This window comes from Silurus aristotelis, assembly GCF_946808225.1.
Source record: "Silurus aristotelis genome assembly, chromosome: 12".
NCBI classification, from domain to species: Eukaryota; Metazoa; Chordata; class Actinopteri; order Siluriformes; family Siluridae; genus Silurus; species Silurus aristotelis.
Genome location: NC_139585.1, coordinates 28406418 through 28422225, shown reverse-complemented (window position 1 = coordinate 28422225; position 15808 = coordinate 28406418). Strand labels below are relative to the sequence as shown.

The following is a 15808-nucleotide window of genomic DNA, read 5'->3' as shown; positions in this document are numbered from 1 at the left end:
AATAAGACAGTAACAGACAGAAAAAACTAATGAAACAGAAATGAGAAATACTTATATTTATTCATATAAATTATAAAAGATTCCTTAAATTGCTTACAAAATGTATGTAATTGTATAAATATTAAAAAAATGGTTTGCTAGTTAGTTATGTATTGTATTTTTAAGATAAAACACTTCTGTGCATGCTGCTTAATGGGTAATGTAATGTAACATATACTATTGTTCCCACCCTAAAGTTCATTCTTTACGCAAAATATATGTAATCGTCTTTAATAATATTTTTTTCTTACATTTGATGGTGTGGCATGTTTGGAAATATTAGTTCCAGGCCACTTCCAGATTTCAACAGATATAACAGGAATAATACAATTATGCTGATTAAGGGGTGGTGTAATGTAGTAAAAACTGCTGTTAGCAATCCTTATTTTTAGCATTATATGTTATTTCCATTTAGACTTTAAAGTATGTTTGTTAATTACCAATGTACAAAACTTATTCAATTAGTTTCCGGGCCACTTCCAGAATTCAACAATTCCATATTTATGATTTACAGTAAAGAAGAAAATGATGACCTGTAAATTGAAAAGCCCAGCGACCAGGGATATTGACGTTACTAAATGAAGACAGCTCAGGGGCACTGTTTACTGGAATGGTGACAAAACTGCTGTTCTCCATGCCATAGCCAGCCTGGGAAGATCAAATATAAACAGATGTTGTCACAACTTTTACTGTTGATTCGCATATTTTTTATGTAGCCCTGACAAAATGTATTGCTTTGTTACATTCGATTTTTATACTGGACATAAATGTAATTATGAAGTTCTCACCAGCCAGTAAACAGATGGGATAAAAGGAATGGTCCCATAGTTCATCAAGATGAAAGACAGGCCTTTACCATCCGAGGCCAAAACGACTTGAAGTGTTGCACCCTGATAGAGAAGAATGATTTAAGCTACAATTCGTTTTTAAGAGTCCAAGAGTCCAGATCAGTCCACAATGGTGCAATGATGTCTTTGCTTAGATTTCGGTTGGGCACTTCATCATCAATATTTGAAATGAAGAAAGCCACATAACCGTCCATACTTAGCTGAGAGAGAGAGAAGATACACATTATTCATCTACCAAAAAAAAAAAATGCAAAAAGTGCATTTCATGTAAAATTGCATTACAGCTCATTACATCTTTAATGTAAATGTCAGTGAACATGTGATTAATGTGATAAATAAAACCATATATCCTAAATGTGATAATAAATTGTGTAAAAATGCTAATTAAAGTTAAGCATATATTACTGTAAGATAAGAACAATATTTAAAAAAAATCATTAAATGTAATTAAAATAAATGATTAATTCCTGTATTTTCACTTACATAGAGTTGAGAGTAGGTGTTTCCACCATAATTAAATGTTTGCTGCAGCTGAATTGTTTCATACATTCCATCACTCAGGAGAAGTTCTGTTGCTCCTGGTCCCACTTTAAACAAGGGTGAACCTGAAACAAAACTTGAAGCGCGGAAAGCAAGCGGGTGCTAATGCTAGGCTAAAAGCTAACTCTGCTCCCTGGACAATAAATTAGACTACATCAGACTCCAACAAGCTACTCGGTGTGAGTACAGACACTGCTACGTTTTTGTGTTTACTGAGTTCCGGACGCCGCCATTCAGCTGGACAGGCTAGCCGCATTTCGTGCCGACAGAAATGCAGCTCTGTGCAGTAAGACTCGCGGCGGACCATCACTACACGCTCCAACCAGAAGCCGTGGATGACCACCAAGGTGCATGCGCTGCTAAAAACAAGAGACTCCACCTTCAGAGCAGGGGACAAGGCGGCCTTGAAAACAGCAAGGGCCAAACTGTCCCGTGCCATCAGAGTGGCGAAGCGCGCACACGCAAAGATAATTCACGGCCACTTCCAGGACAGCCGAGACACCCGGCGCATGTGGCAGGGCTGCTGGGCAAAAAAGCCCAGCAGCGTCTTTACTTTCTGAGAAGGCTGAGAAAAGCTCATCTCCCTCCCCCATCCTGACCACGTTCTACAGAGGGACCAACCAGCTGCATCACTGCCTGGTTTGGGAATTGCACTGTCTCAGATTGCAAGACCCTACAGAGGATAGTGAGGACAGCTGAGAAGATCATCGGGGTCTCTCTCCACTCTATCATGGACATTTACACCACACACTGCATCCACAAAGCAAACAGCATTGTGGACGACCACACACACCCGTCACAAACACTTCTTACCCTCCTACCATCAGGGAAGCGGTTCCGAAGCTTCAGGCCACCACATCCAGACTGTGCAATAGTTTCTTTCCTCAAGCCATCAGGCTCCTCAACAAAGAACTGAACTGAACTTTCACACACACACACACACACACACACACACACACACACACACACAGCTGTGTGACTGATCTGCACAAACCGGACTCAACACACACTCATACTCACTTCGTGTGACTGATCTGTACAAACTGGACTCAACACACATCATATACTTCGCACACCCATGATTAAGTACCATTTACACTAATCATTACCACGTAAATGTTTACATGCCGTTTTTTTGCACATCTTCCGGGATTGCTGCTATTGTTCTTCTGCATAATATTCTGTCCACATATTTTTGTCACTGTTCACTTTATCTTGGTTTACAGTTTTCTGCTACTGTGCACCTTGTTTTGTTAAGACAGGTTTACTGGCAGAGCTATTTTGTGTTTTGTGTATTGTGTGTTGTCCTGCACTGTCCTGTGTTGTCTCGCACTGTCTTGTGTTCTCTTTTGCACTGTTTGCACCAGTTGCACACATGCACTTTATGTGGCAAGGATCTCCTACTTAGTTCTTGGCCCTGTGTTTTTTCTGTTCTTTGACTGTTGTTTTATGCTGTTTTATGTAGCACCTGGGTTCTGGAGGAACGTTGATCTATTTCACTGTGTACTTCATCAGCTATATATGGTTGAAATGACAAAAAAAGCTTCTTGACTTGACTTGACTCTCCTCCACACTCCATGGCAATGGTAAACTAAACATTTTCTATCTGGGATAAGGGATTTTTCTTCTGGAATGAGTAAAGTGATCTATCTACTTCACATGGCAGACTACGAGTCATTTAATAACTGACTAATCAATTGAAAGCTATAAAAAGCACATGAATTGAAGCCGGTGCCAGCTTTTGTTTGTTCATGAAGCTCTTTTTGTGTATTTCATCTCATTGTTGGTCCAAAAAAAATATATGAAGGAGAGCAAAAAACCTAAACACAATATTCAGCTGTGTGTGGCTTGCCTGGGAGCGGCGCATGCTAAGTCAGTGCCCTTACTCCTTGCAGCCCACCAGCACTTTAGTTCCTGTGGCTTGCAAATGGACCTTAAAGAGGGCCTCTAGACGGGTTTGTTCCTTTTTTCCTTAAGAAACCAGAGGTCAGTCTTGAGAGGGTTTGTCCCACCCTGGTGGGAACCAAGCAGGCTCTGGTCATGGACAAAGTAATAAACGTTCTCCTGAGAAAGGAGCCCATCAAGGTGGTCCCTCTATCAAACAGAGTCTGGGTTTTACAGCCCAGGTACTTCATAGTTCACAAAAAGGACGAAGAGTTGCATCCTATTCTAGATCTACGTCACCTGAACCGCTTACTATTGAGACTCAGGTTCAAGATGCTGACCCTCAAGCAGGTCGTGTCTCAGATCAGATCCGAGGACTCATTTGTCATTGTATATCTAAAGGGCGCATACTTTCATGTATCCATCCCCTCCTCTCACAGAAAGTTCCTGAGGTTCGCTTTCGGGGCCCCTGCGTAACAATATCGGGTCCTTCAATTTGGGCTTGCCCAAGATTGGTTAGCAGTCCGGCTTCTAAATGTCGTTTTCACTCACATGAAGGCACTGGTGTTTCAGCTGAATGCCAAAAAGAGTGTGTTTTCTCCATTACAGAGAACCACTTATTTGGATATCATATAAGATTCGACCATGCTTACGGCTGGCAGGTGGTCAGAGAAGGGCAGTCACTCACTGTCAAGCAGTTCCAGAGACTGCTCGGACTTATGGCAGCAGCGTCCAATGTGATCCCACTTGGCTCTCAGTGGTGGCTCAGGATGCAAGGGTTCTCAAAGAGGATCAATTCCGTATGTACTATTAAGGTTACGAGCCCTATGTGCCTTAGTTGTTTGGAGTGATCACAGGTTCCTATCTAAGGGCCACATGTTAGGGGTTTCAGGTCATCGCCTAAGGCTTACAATGGATGCCTCCCTCACGGGGTGGGGAGCAGCCATGAGTGGCCACTCCACACAAGGTCTATGGGAAGAGCCCCATCTGCTGTGGCACATCAATTGTTTAGAGATGATGGCCGTGATTGTATCATTGAATTATTTCTTGAGAGCAGCATACATCTAGGGCCACCTAAATGAAGCAGCAGATGCCCTGTCAAGACAGAGGTTGAGACCCAGGGAATAGCAGCTCCACACTCATGTGGTGGAGCAGATCTGGGAGATATTTAGCAGGGCTCAAGTATACCTGTTTGCATCTCAAGAGATGTCTCACTGTCCCCTTTGGTTCTCCCTTAGTACTCCAGCCTCTCTAGGGCTGGATGCCATGGCTCAGGCGTGGCCAAGGCTACCCCTGTACACCTTTCCCCCCATTGCGCTGCTTGCAGGAGATTTGGAGACAGTTCTTTGGGATAGAGTCCATCCCCACTTGGTGGCCCCAAGATGGAGAGGCAGACTGTGGTTTGTGGACCTAGCAGCCCTCCTTGAGCACCCTCCCTGGGAGATTCCTCTCAGGAGGGATTTCCTTTCTCAGGAAGGGGGCACAATAATTCTAAAGGCTGTGGTTGTGGCCCCTGAGTGGGCACAGCTTAGAGGTTCCGGTCTTCACTCCTAGGTGGTAGAGACTATTCTCCATTCCAGAGCTCCCTCCATGAGGAGGTTGCATGCCATAAGATGGTGCTTGTTCAGTGTGTGGCACCTGCAGCACCAAATGGATCCAGTTAACTGCCCAGTTAGTTCAGTGCTGGAATTCCTTCAGAAACAGTTCACCAAAGAGTTGGCTCCGTCCACCCTCAAAAGTCTATGCATTTGCCATTTCGGCATATCATGCCCCCGTGGCGGGGCATTCACTAGGCAAATACCAGGTGGTGATGCATTTTCTCCGTGGGCACACGGAGGCTGAGGCCTACAGTGCAACCTAGAGTGCTTGGATGGGACCTGGTCATTGTGCTGGAGGCTCTATCCGATTCCCCCTTTTAAGCCATTGGCCAAGGCTTCTTGGAGGCACCGACAGTCAATACCTGTGTTTCTCCTGGCTATTTGCTACCTCAAAAGAGTAGGGGATCTACAGGACCCCTCAGACCCTCTCAGTGGGCCCCTCTTTTCTGGAGTTTACTCCAGGCATGGCCAGTGACTTCATGTACCCCAGAACGGATTATATCCCCAAGGTGCTCTCAGTCGTCAGACAACCTGTTAGGCTCCAGGCATTCTATTCTCCTCCTTTTTAAGCCCCAGACCAGGAGAAGCTGAACCGGCTATGTCCAGTACAAGCACTGGACACTTGCGTCCACAGGACTAGTTCATGGAAGAAGTCAGAACAACTGCTAGTTTGCTACAGCCCTGCGAACAAGCAGACATTAAGCAGGTAGATTGTCAATGCTTTTAGATCTTTCTTCAAGTCCTCTGGTCGCCTCGCTCCTTTCAGGGACAGAGCACACTTGATCCGAGTGTGACAGCCTCTAAAAGCCTCCAAAGGAGGGACATCCTTTGGAGTGTCCCTCCAAGACATCTGCAATGCTGTGGGCTGGTCTTCCCTGCTGACCTTTGTCAGGTTCTATAACCTTGACCTCATTGCCACTCCTGGCCCCTCTATTTTTTTTAACTAGCTGTGCCCCCACAAACTAGTCAGGGACTGGTCAGTGTGGCAGGATTTGACACTCATTCCCAAAGTGTTATTGACACAGCTCGAGTTCCTGAAAGGGAACGTCTGTAGTTTACGTATGTAACCCTAGATTCCTGAGGGAACGAGATGCTGTGTCTCCATGCCATACTACCGTGTGCTTTCTATGGCTTCCTGGTAGTGACGTCACCCCACCGGTGATGCCGCGCTTTCTAATGGACAGATTACGCACGTGATTCAGAGCGTAGACAACGCAGAAGCGTTGCCAAAGTTGAGACAGCATCTCATTCCCTCATGGAACTGGGGTTACATACATTACCTAGAGACATTTCTGGCCACTTCCAGAATTCAACAATTAAAACAGGAATAGAACACATGTGCTAAAGGGGTGGTGTAATGTGGTAATATCCACTGTTAGCACTCCTTATTATTAGCATTATACATTATTCCCAGCGACCAGTGATATTGACGTTACTAGATGATGACAGCTCAGGGGCACTGTTTACTGGAAGCATGACAAAACTGCTGCTCTCCATGCCATAACCAGCCTAGAAAGATCAAATGTAAACAGATGTTCTCACAACTTTTACTGATGATTTGCTTATTTTACGCTGAACATAAATGTAATCCTAAAGCTCTCAAGCCAGTTAACTGAGGGGATAGAAGGAATGGTCCCATAGTTCATTAGGATGAAAGAAGGGCCCCCACCATCCGAGGCCAAGACAACTTGAAGTGTTGCACCCTAGTAGAGAAGAATGATTTAAGCTACAATTCGTTTTTTAAGATTCAAAAGACTAAATCATCTGTTTGGACTCTTACCATGAAAGAAGAAAATTCGAGGGGGACATTTTCCCAAGTGGAAACAAAGACCCAGGAAGCAGAAAAGTAAACATTGGGGAACATCCTGTTAATTTCTTGGTTAGTTTGATCTATTAAAGGTCCGCTTGTGGCCTGCTCATAGGTCCATCTTCCTCCACTGTCAGAGTCCATATCAGTCCACAGTGGTGCAATGATGTCTTTGCCCAGATTTTGGTTGGGCACTTCATCATCGATATTTGGAATGAAGAAAGCCACATAACCGTCCATACTCAGCTGAGAGAGAGAGAAGATACAAATTATTCATCTACCAGCATGGAATAAAAGTGCATTTCAAGTGAAATTGCATTTCAGCTCATTACATCTTTAATGTGAATGCAAGTGAACATGTGACCATGTGATTGTTATAAACCATATATCCTGAATGTGATAAATTCTGTACAAATGCAACTTAAAATGAAGCATATAATATTGTGAGATAAGAACAATATATATAAAAAAAAAATCATCAAATAAAATTATAAGAAATTTCTAATTCCTTTATTTTCACTTACATTGAGTTGAGAGTAGGTGTTTCCACCGTAACTAAATGTTTGTTGCAGCTGAATTGTTTCATACATTCCATCGTTGAGGACAAGTTGTGTTGCTCCTGGTCCAACTTGAAACAATGGTGAACCTGAAATAAAACAGTTATATTAAAAAATAAAAACATTTAAGTTATAAATATAATTATAATTATATATATATATATATATATATATATATATATATATATATATATATATATATATATATATATATATATATATATATATTTTTTTTTTTTTTTTTGCATTTAAATGATTCAGATTATCAAGCCATTTTTAATGTTATACAAAGATAACCTGAGTAAACACAAACTGCAATATTCAAATCTTGATTTCAATTAATTTATTACTGGAAAAATACTGTCCAAACCTGCTTGGTCTTATGTGAAAGAATAATTGCATCCTAAACCTAATAAGTGCCTAAACCTAATTGTCAGCCCGCTTGTGCACTGCTGGCATTACCGCCTCAATCACCGAGGAAACACCCCCTCCCAACCAGCTGCACGGAATTGGCGTCTAATTTTCTGGCACTTATAAGGACGCCTGAATCCTCCAGTCAGTGCCAGATTGTCTTTAGGCTTGCCCTGAACACTCTCCAGCGTATTCTTTGTTTTGTTTGTTTGTTTCTGACCTGACTATTCTGTCCTCCGGTTTTCGGCTCGGCTCGCGCTCAACGCGCTCCGGTTTCCGGCTCGGCTCTGCTCTGCTCACGCTGAACACGCTGAACGCACTCCGGTTTCCTGCTCGGCTCTGCTCTGTTCGCGCTGTACGCGCTCCGGCTTCCGGCTCGGCTCAGCTCGCGCTGAACGCACGTTTAGGTTTCCGGCTCGTGCTGAACGCGCCCCCGCTTCCGGCTCGGCATCCTCGCCCTCTGCGTAGGACCGGCTCCCTGAATCGGCTCCCTGAAACGACTCCCTGAATCGGCTCCCTGAATCGGCTCCCTGAATCGGCTCCCCGATTCGGCTCTGCACAGCTTTTCTCCCCTGCTCCTTTTGCATCTGCCTTGGATTCTATAACCTGAATTCTCTGACAGAACAATCTGGCCAACATGGATCCCGTGGATGTACCTCCCTCTAGCGCCGATGTAGCAGCCTTGTCTTGCCGACAAGCGGCGCAGGAGCAACAAATCCAAAACCTCTCTACTGGCGTGCAGAAAATCATGGGATTTTTGCGCACACGTTTTGGTGACCGACTCACCACAGGTGCTTCGCCGCCGTCGTCACCTGCAGCCCCGGCCCGGCCAGCCCCTGCTTGTCCTACCACCCCTTCGGCCATGCGTGAGCCTCAGCTCACGCAACCAGCCCGTTTTTCGGGCGACCCGGACTCCTGCCGATCGTTTGTTATGCAGTGTGACCTGATTTTTAGCATGCAGCCCTCCCAATTCGGTACAGAGCGTTCCAAGGTGGCCTACGTCATTTCCCTCCTGTCAGGCCGGGCCCTAAGGTGGGCCACTGCGGAGTGGGAAAGTCAATCAGCCAACTGCAGATCTTTCGCCGCCTTTTCTGCCGAACTCCGGAAGGTCTTCGGCACATCTACGCCACGCCAAGATGCCGCCCGCTCCCTGGTCTCGGCCGCACAGGGGCATCGCTCTGTTGCAGAGTTCGCAGCTGAGTTCCGGACCCAGGCCACTGACAGCGGATGGGATCGCATTGCGCTTTACGATACTTTCCTCCAGGGCCTCTCCTCTGCCGTTAAGGATGAACTTGCTGCTCGTGATCCGCCCCAGGATCTGGATTCACTGATCTCATTGGCTACACGCATCAATCGGCGCATAAAGGAACGCCGCCGGGAGCGTGGTTACCCTGCTCAGAGCCTAGATCCTCACGGTCCTTTAACTGCGAGCTGTTCCCCACCTCGTGCCTCGGGTTCTGGCACCCGTTCTTTTTCTCCGCCGCCAGCCATGGAGATAGGACGCCACCACCTGACCCCCGCTGAGAAGGAAAAACGTCGGTCTCTAGGTCTATGCCTCTACTGCGGAGGTAAAGGGCACATGGCCGCCTCCTGCCCGGTAAAAGGCAAGGCTCGTCGGTAAAGAGGGGAGCACCCACGAGCCACTCCTTCCCTGCTCCCTCCAAACCCACTATCTTGGTCCACCTTCAGGTTGGCCCCGGAGGCACAGAATTGGCTGCCTTCGTCGACTCTGGGGCTGATGCCGAATTCATCGACCTCAAGCTTGCCCAGCGACTGCTGGTTCCCATGGAACCCCTACCCGAAGCTCTGCTAATCAGAGCCCTGGACGGCAGCCTTTTAGGCCGGGCCATGCACCGCACTAAGCCTCTACTTATGTCAGTGGGGGAACAACATCAGGAGTGGCTTTCCTTCCTGGTCATCTCCTCTCCCCAAACCCCCGTTTTGCTCGGGTTCCCTTGGCTTTAGAAACACAATCCACGTGTTGATTGGATGACAGGGCGTATTCTGGATTGGGGTGTGCATTGCTTCGGCCACTGCCTTGCTCCCCCGCCACCCAAACCACTCCCGGAATGTCACTCCCAAGCACTCCTGCGATCAATCATGGCCTTGCGCCCGTGTTTAGTAAGGCCTTGGCTACCTCCCTGCCTCCCCACCGGCACTTTGACTGTGCCATCGAACTGCTTCCCGGAGCCAGTCCCCCTAGGGGGGGCCTGTATCAGTTGTCCGCCCCGGAGAGGACTGCCATGAACCAGTATATCCGGGAGTCCCTGGTGGCGGGTATCATCCGACCATCCTCCTCCCCGGCTGGGGCGGGTTTCTTCTTTGTTGAAAAGAAGGATGGGTCCCTACGCCCCTGCATTGACTACCGGGGTCTTAATGCTATCACTGTCCGGAACCGTTACCCCTTGCCGCTTATGGCCTCGGCATTTGAGCTCCTGCATGGGGCCACGATCTTCACTAAGCTGGATCTACGCAACACGTACCACCTGGTGCGTATCAGGGAGGGGGATGAGTGGAAGACCGCCGTCAACACCCCAGCCGGACATTATGAGTACCTCGTCATGCCGTTTGGCCTAACCAACGCCCCGGCCGTCTTTTAGGCTCTAGTCAACAAGGTCCTCCGTGACATGCCCAATACGTTCGTGTTCGTCTACCTGGATGATATCTTGATCTTCTCCCATTCCATGGACGAGCACGTCCAGCAGGTGCGTCAGGTCTTGGAGAGACTTCTCAAGCATGGGCTCTACGTAAAACCCGAGAAATGTGAGTTCCACACCTCACATACCTCGTTCCTGGGATACCTGCTTCCAGCGGGGAATATCCGGATGGACCCTGCCAGGGTCCAGGCAATCCGGGATTGGCCGACCCCCACCTCCCGCCGCCAATTACAAAGGTTCCTGGGCTTCGCCAACTTTTATCGCCGCTTCGTGAAGGGCTATAGTTCGGTGGCGGCACCCCTCCACCTTCTGACGTCTTCCCTCCGCTCGTTCATTTGGGGCCCCGAGGCTGAGGAGGCATTTCTGGGGCTTAAGCGGCGATTCACGGAGGCGCCTATCCTCATCTTTCCTGACCCGGCTCGGCAGTTCGTTGTTGAAGTCGACGCCTCCGGCGTAGGGGTAGGGTCGGTGCTCTCCCAGGTCTGCCCTGAGGATAACCGCCTGCATCCTTGCGCCTTTTATTCCAGGCGCCTTAGCTCCTCGGAACGTAACTACCCGGTGGGTGAGAGGGAGCTCCTTGCCGTCAAACTGGCCTTGGAGGAATGGCGCCATTGGTTGGAGGGTGCGGAGGTCCCCTTTCTGGTCTGGACGGATCATCGCAACCTTGAGTACCTCCAATCGGCTAAGCGACTCAACCTCCGACAGGCCAGATGGGGCCTTTTCTTTGGCCGCTTCCAGTTCTCTCTTTCGTACCGGCCTGGGAGCCCGAATGTCAAGCCTGATGCGCTCTCTAGAGTTCATGCCCAGGAGGAGGAGGAGGAGCCGTGCCCAGAGACCATCCTTGCCAAGTCTGTGTCGGTCCACACCCTTAGCCTTGCTTTGGAGGAGCGGGTCAGGGAGGCCCGAGACAGGGGCCCTGTCCCCGAGGGTTGCCCCACTGGTCTCCTGTATGTCCCCGAGGGGCTCCGCTCTGGAGTTCTTCAGTGGTGTCACAACTACCTGTTCTTCTGTCACCCCGGTCAGCCTCGCACCTTGTCTCTGGTCAAGGCACGCTTCTGGTGGCCTTCCATGGTAAAGGACACCCGGGACTTTGTCGCAGCCTGCCCCGACTGTGCCCAACACAAGAACCCTCATGGCCGCCCCTAAGGTCTTCTTCGGCCCCTTCCTATCCCGAAACGCCCGTGGTCGCACATCGCCATGGACTTTGTTACCGGGCTGCCCGTTTCCAATGGCAACACGGTCGTCATGACGGTCATTGATCGGTTTTCTAAGATGGGCCACTTCATCGCCTTACCCAAGCTGCCATCTGCCAAGGAAACCGCCAAGCTGGCCCTTCAGCACATATTTCGCCTACATGGTTTTCCCAGAGACATCGTCTCGGACCGCGGACCCCAATTCTCAGCGCTGTTTTGAAGGGAGTTCTGCCGCCTCCTGGGCGTCTCGACCAGCCTCTCATCTGGGTTTCACCCCCAGACGAACGGACAGACCGAGAGACTCAACCAGGATCTTGAAACTGGTCTCCGCCTCCTTTGCAGTCGGGAACCCTCCTCCTGGTCGGACAGACTTTTGTGGATCGAGTATGCCCATAACACTCTTCCCACTGCTGCCACGGGACTTGCGCCCTTCCAGGTGGTCCACGGTTTCCTGCCGCCTATTTTCTCCATCCAGGAACCCCGGTCCGCCGTTTCTTCTGCCGCCCTTTTCTTCCGACGCTGCCGTCGAGGCTGGAGGACGGCCCGAGCGGCCCTGCTCAAGAATGGCATAAGGCTTTGCCAGGGGGCCAACCGTAGGCGGCGCCTAGCTCCCCACTACCGTGCCGGGCAACGTGTATGGCTCTCTACTCGGGACCTTCCTCTTAAGGCCACCTGTCGGAAGCTCGCCCCGCGCTTCATCGGCCCCTTCCCCATTTCCAAGGTCGTCAATCGCCATCATCTCCAGGCAATTTATGTGCAATGAACGATGTAGCTCGTTCCACCAACCTTGGGCGGAATGGCCACTCATGACTGCTCCCCACCCCGTGAGGGATACAACGACAAGAAGCTTCCAGGAAGGGACCCTGAGACATGAACATAGGTTCGCTTGCCACGAGACTTAGATAATAAGGAGTGGATTGCCCTTTTGAAAGAACCCTCTGTCTGAGGGGTCTCATTTGGAGGAGGCCAAGTGGGACCCAGCAGCCTCTGGAACTGCTTCATTGTGAGTGACTGGCCTTCTCCCACTCTCCGGACTGCTGTAAGGATAGCTACGATCCAGGGCGGGAGACAGATGTTGATTACCACACTACGCCCAAGAAGGTGGTTCTTTGTACTGGAGGAAGCACAGTCTTCCTTGCGTTTAAGTCTTTACCCCAGCTGCTTCATAGAGGCGAGAACGACATCTCGATGCCAGACTGCCTGAAGCTCTGATCGAGCTAATATAAACCAGTTGTCGATATAGTTTAGAATGCAGATGCCCTGAAGCCGTAGCGAGGCTAGAGCCACATTCATGCAATTTGTGAAGGTGCAGAGTGAGAGCGCTAGGCCGAGCGGAAGGACCCGATATTGGTAAGTTTCGCCCCCGAAAGCAAACCTCAGGAACCTCCTGTGAGCAGGAAGGATGGATATGTGTAAATCGGTGTCCCGAAAATCTATCGTGACAAATCAGTCCTCGTACTTGATCTGAGACACGACCTCTGTGAGGGTGACCATGCTGAACCTAGGCCTTCACGAGTGAGCAGTTCAAAGAGAATAGATCTAGGATCGGCCTCAATCCAAGTACAGGCTGTAAAAGCCTGACTCTCTGACTAAAGGAGGAACCACCTCAATGGGCCCTTTCCTTTGGGGGGTGCGCACTTCTTGTTCCAGGACCAGAGCCTGCTTGGGTTCCAGGACCAGAGCATGCTTGGGCTCTGGTCCCAGACATATCTCCACCGAGGAAAAAGCTACCAGGAAATCTTGGCGAGGAAGGTACCGCTGGAACGCCGCCGATTGCTTTGTTGACTCCTGAAACCTGTCAACGACCGCCTCAACCGCGTTAACGAACAGGCCAGCAGTAGCTATCAGGGCATTTAGCAGAAAAGCCCTGTCCCTGTCGTGCTTACCCCAGGGAACCGGTGCTCAGCCCGGCATGGGAAGCCGGAGGGGACTCATCCGTCTCCATGCCTTCTGCAAAGTCGGCCTGAAAGCCCTATGACCTTTGGCGGACCTGACCTGCGAAGAAGAGCCCTCTTCTTGGAGACCGTTTTCCGTGAGTGGAGAGTGCATATAGCCATACGGCTACAGCTTGAACAATTGTCTCCCTTGACTCTTTTTGACTGTGCAGATGAACAGCGCATTGTGCGACAAAAATCTTTCTTGCTTGCGCCGACTTAAAAAAATATATGAGAAATACAATGAGCCAGGAGAGACTCCCGGACATTGGAGTACTTAACATTAAACAGGCCATTCACGTAGATTTTGATAAGACAGTTACTCGCTTTGATGCCGTGCCACCCTTTATTCCTTATCTATGGACGTTGTTTTGAAACACATTGAAATGTCTATATAATTTGCTGATGTAGGATTTGTATTCCATAGCATCCCATTTTGATTTAGGTACAGTTTTGACTAGGCCACTCAAAAAAAAATTTTTTTTTTTTTTTGAGGTATTGAAAGTTGACTTGCTGGTGTTATTTTGGATCATTGTCCTGCTGCATAATCCAAATGCACAGTTCAGAATTAATGGTTCAATTAATTATGGCAAATCTTCCAGGACCTGAAGCTGCAAAACAGCCCCAGACCATCACACTACCACCACCATGTTTGACTTATGGTATATTGTAATTTTTTCTTTTTTTTTAATAGAATGCTGTGTTAGTTTTATGCTAGATGTAATGTGACGTAGATGTAATGTGACATATAATTTTTCTCTCATCATTTCACAGAAATATTTTTCCCAAAAGCTTTGGGGATAATTAAGATGCCACGGAGGCCATCTTTTACCCAGTCTTTTGTTGAATTATGAACACTGACAATGACTAAGTGAGGCCTGCAGTTCATTAGATGTTGTTCTGGGTTCTCTTATTAGCTCCTGGATGAGTCTTTGTTGAGCTCTTGAAGTAAATTTTGGTAGACCAGCCACTCCTGGGAAGGTTCACCACTGTTCCAAGTTGTCTCCATTTGTGGATAATGGCTCTCACCATGGTTTGCTGGAGTCCCAAATCATTAGAAATGGTTTTGAAACCTTTTGAAAGCTGATATTTTAATTATTTTGTTATTTTTGTTGCTTTTTGAGATCTTTTGGCATGCTTCACTGTCCGACAGGTTCTATTTAGGTGATTTGTTGACAGGTCTGGCAGTAGTCGGGCCTGGGCCTGACAAGCGAAATTTGTCTCAGCATTCCAAAAAAATGTGATTATTCATGATTTAGCAAGGCAGAGGAGCAAGTACTTTTTTTTCACAATAGGGTTAGGTAGGTTTGAACAGCTTTTTTCCCCTAATAAATATAATAAATAAAGTCATAATTTAAAAATTTTATTTTGCATTTTCTTGGTTATTTGTTTAATATTCACATTTCTTTGATGATCTCAATTATTTAACTGTAACAAATATGCAAAATCAGGAAGTAGGTTTTTTCAGAGCACTGTTTTTTAGATCAAATTTATTGATGTGTATTTTTAAGTGGATGAAATCACGTGTTGAAAGATGGGGATAAATGCTGGATGCAATGTTCATACATTTCTATATACACACATTGCCAGTAAAGCTTTACCTGTTGATGATGATGTTGAAACTGCATGTCATATTTACGTAGAAAACCAGAACGGTTGAAAGAAAAATTCAAATTAATGATTCATCTAAACATCATTATAAAATTTTATATTTAATTTGTAGATATTTTTATATTTCATTTTACATATTTAAAACAGCATCATATTTCTTATGCTGAAGGAATATGATAATGGACCAATACAATGTTTACACATTCGTATCTACACATGGTGCCAGTGAAACTTTACCTGGTGTTGTTGATGTAAATTCATGTCATAGTGAGGAAGAGTCGGAGATGCAGATAGGAAATAAAAAATAAATGATTTTACTCAACACTGTTCATGTTATTATGAAACATTTCTGTTTATTAACATATTTATACATACACACACTGTATATTAAATCCTAACTAATATACCTTGTGTATATTGTGTTTCCACCCCACCCAGAAGTAGAGAGAGAGAATGATAGGTAGATTATTTATGCTATTAATATTTTACATTACAAATGCAATAAGAGAATGGTTTCAGTTTTTTCCAATAGAACCAACTGCACTATATAGCAGCAAATATGCTATGAATACTAAAAAACCCTCTCCTTTTTAATAAAAATGAGTCAAAAATGTATTTAAAATCCTCGAAATGCTGTTTTTAAAAAAATGCAATAGAAAAGGTGCATGCAGAGCACATCAATTAATTCTTACTGTAAAAAAAAACAAACTAACACACTGCCGTTTTGTA

The 15808-nt window shown here is 46.9% G+C and overlaps 1 protein-coding gene across 1 annotated transcript in view; it reads right to left on the bottom strand.

The window, feature by feature from the left end:
* The window catches only part of LOC310734700 (uncharacterized protein), a 133110-nt gene extending 117615 nt beyond the window's left edge, over positions 1 to 15495 (bottom strand). The window contains exons 1-6 of the mRNA XM_083557068.1: positions 15487 to 15495; positions 15070 to 15090; positions 7241 to 7362; positions 6690 to 6962; positions 828 to 929; positions 573 to 687 (exon numbers count right to left, since the gene is read on the bottom strand). Of these exons, the coding sequence (XP_083413194.1) occupies positions 573 to 687; positions 828 to 929; positions 6690 to 6962; positions 7241 to 7306 (556 nt within the window). The 5' untranslated portion in view covers positions 7307 to 7362; positions 15070 to 15090; positions 15487 to 15495. The remainder of the gene's footprint in view (positions 1 to 572; positions 688 to 827; positions 930 to 6689; positions 6963 to 7240; positions 7363 to 15069; positions 15091 to 15486) is intronic.
* Between the last annotated feature and the right edge of the window lie 313 nt (positions 15496 to 15808).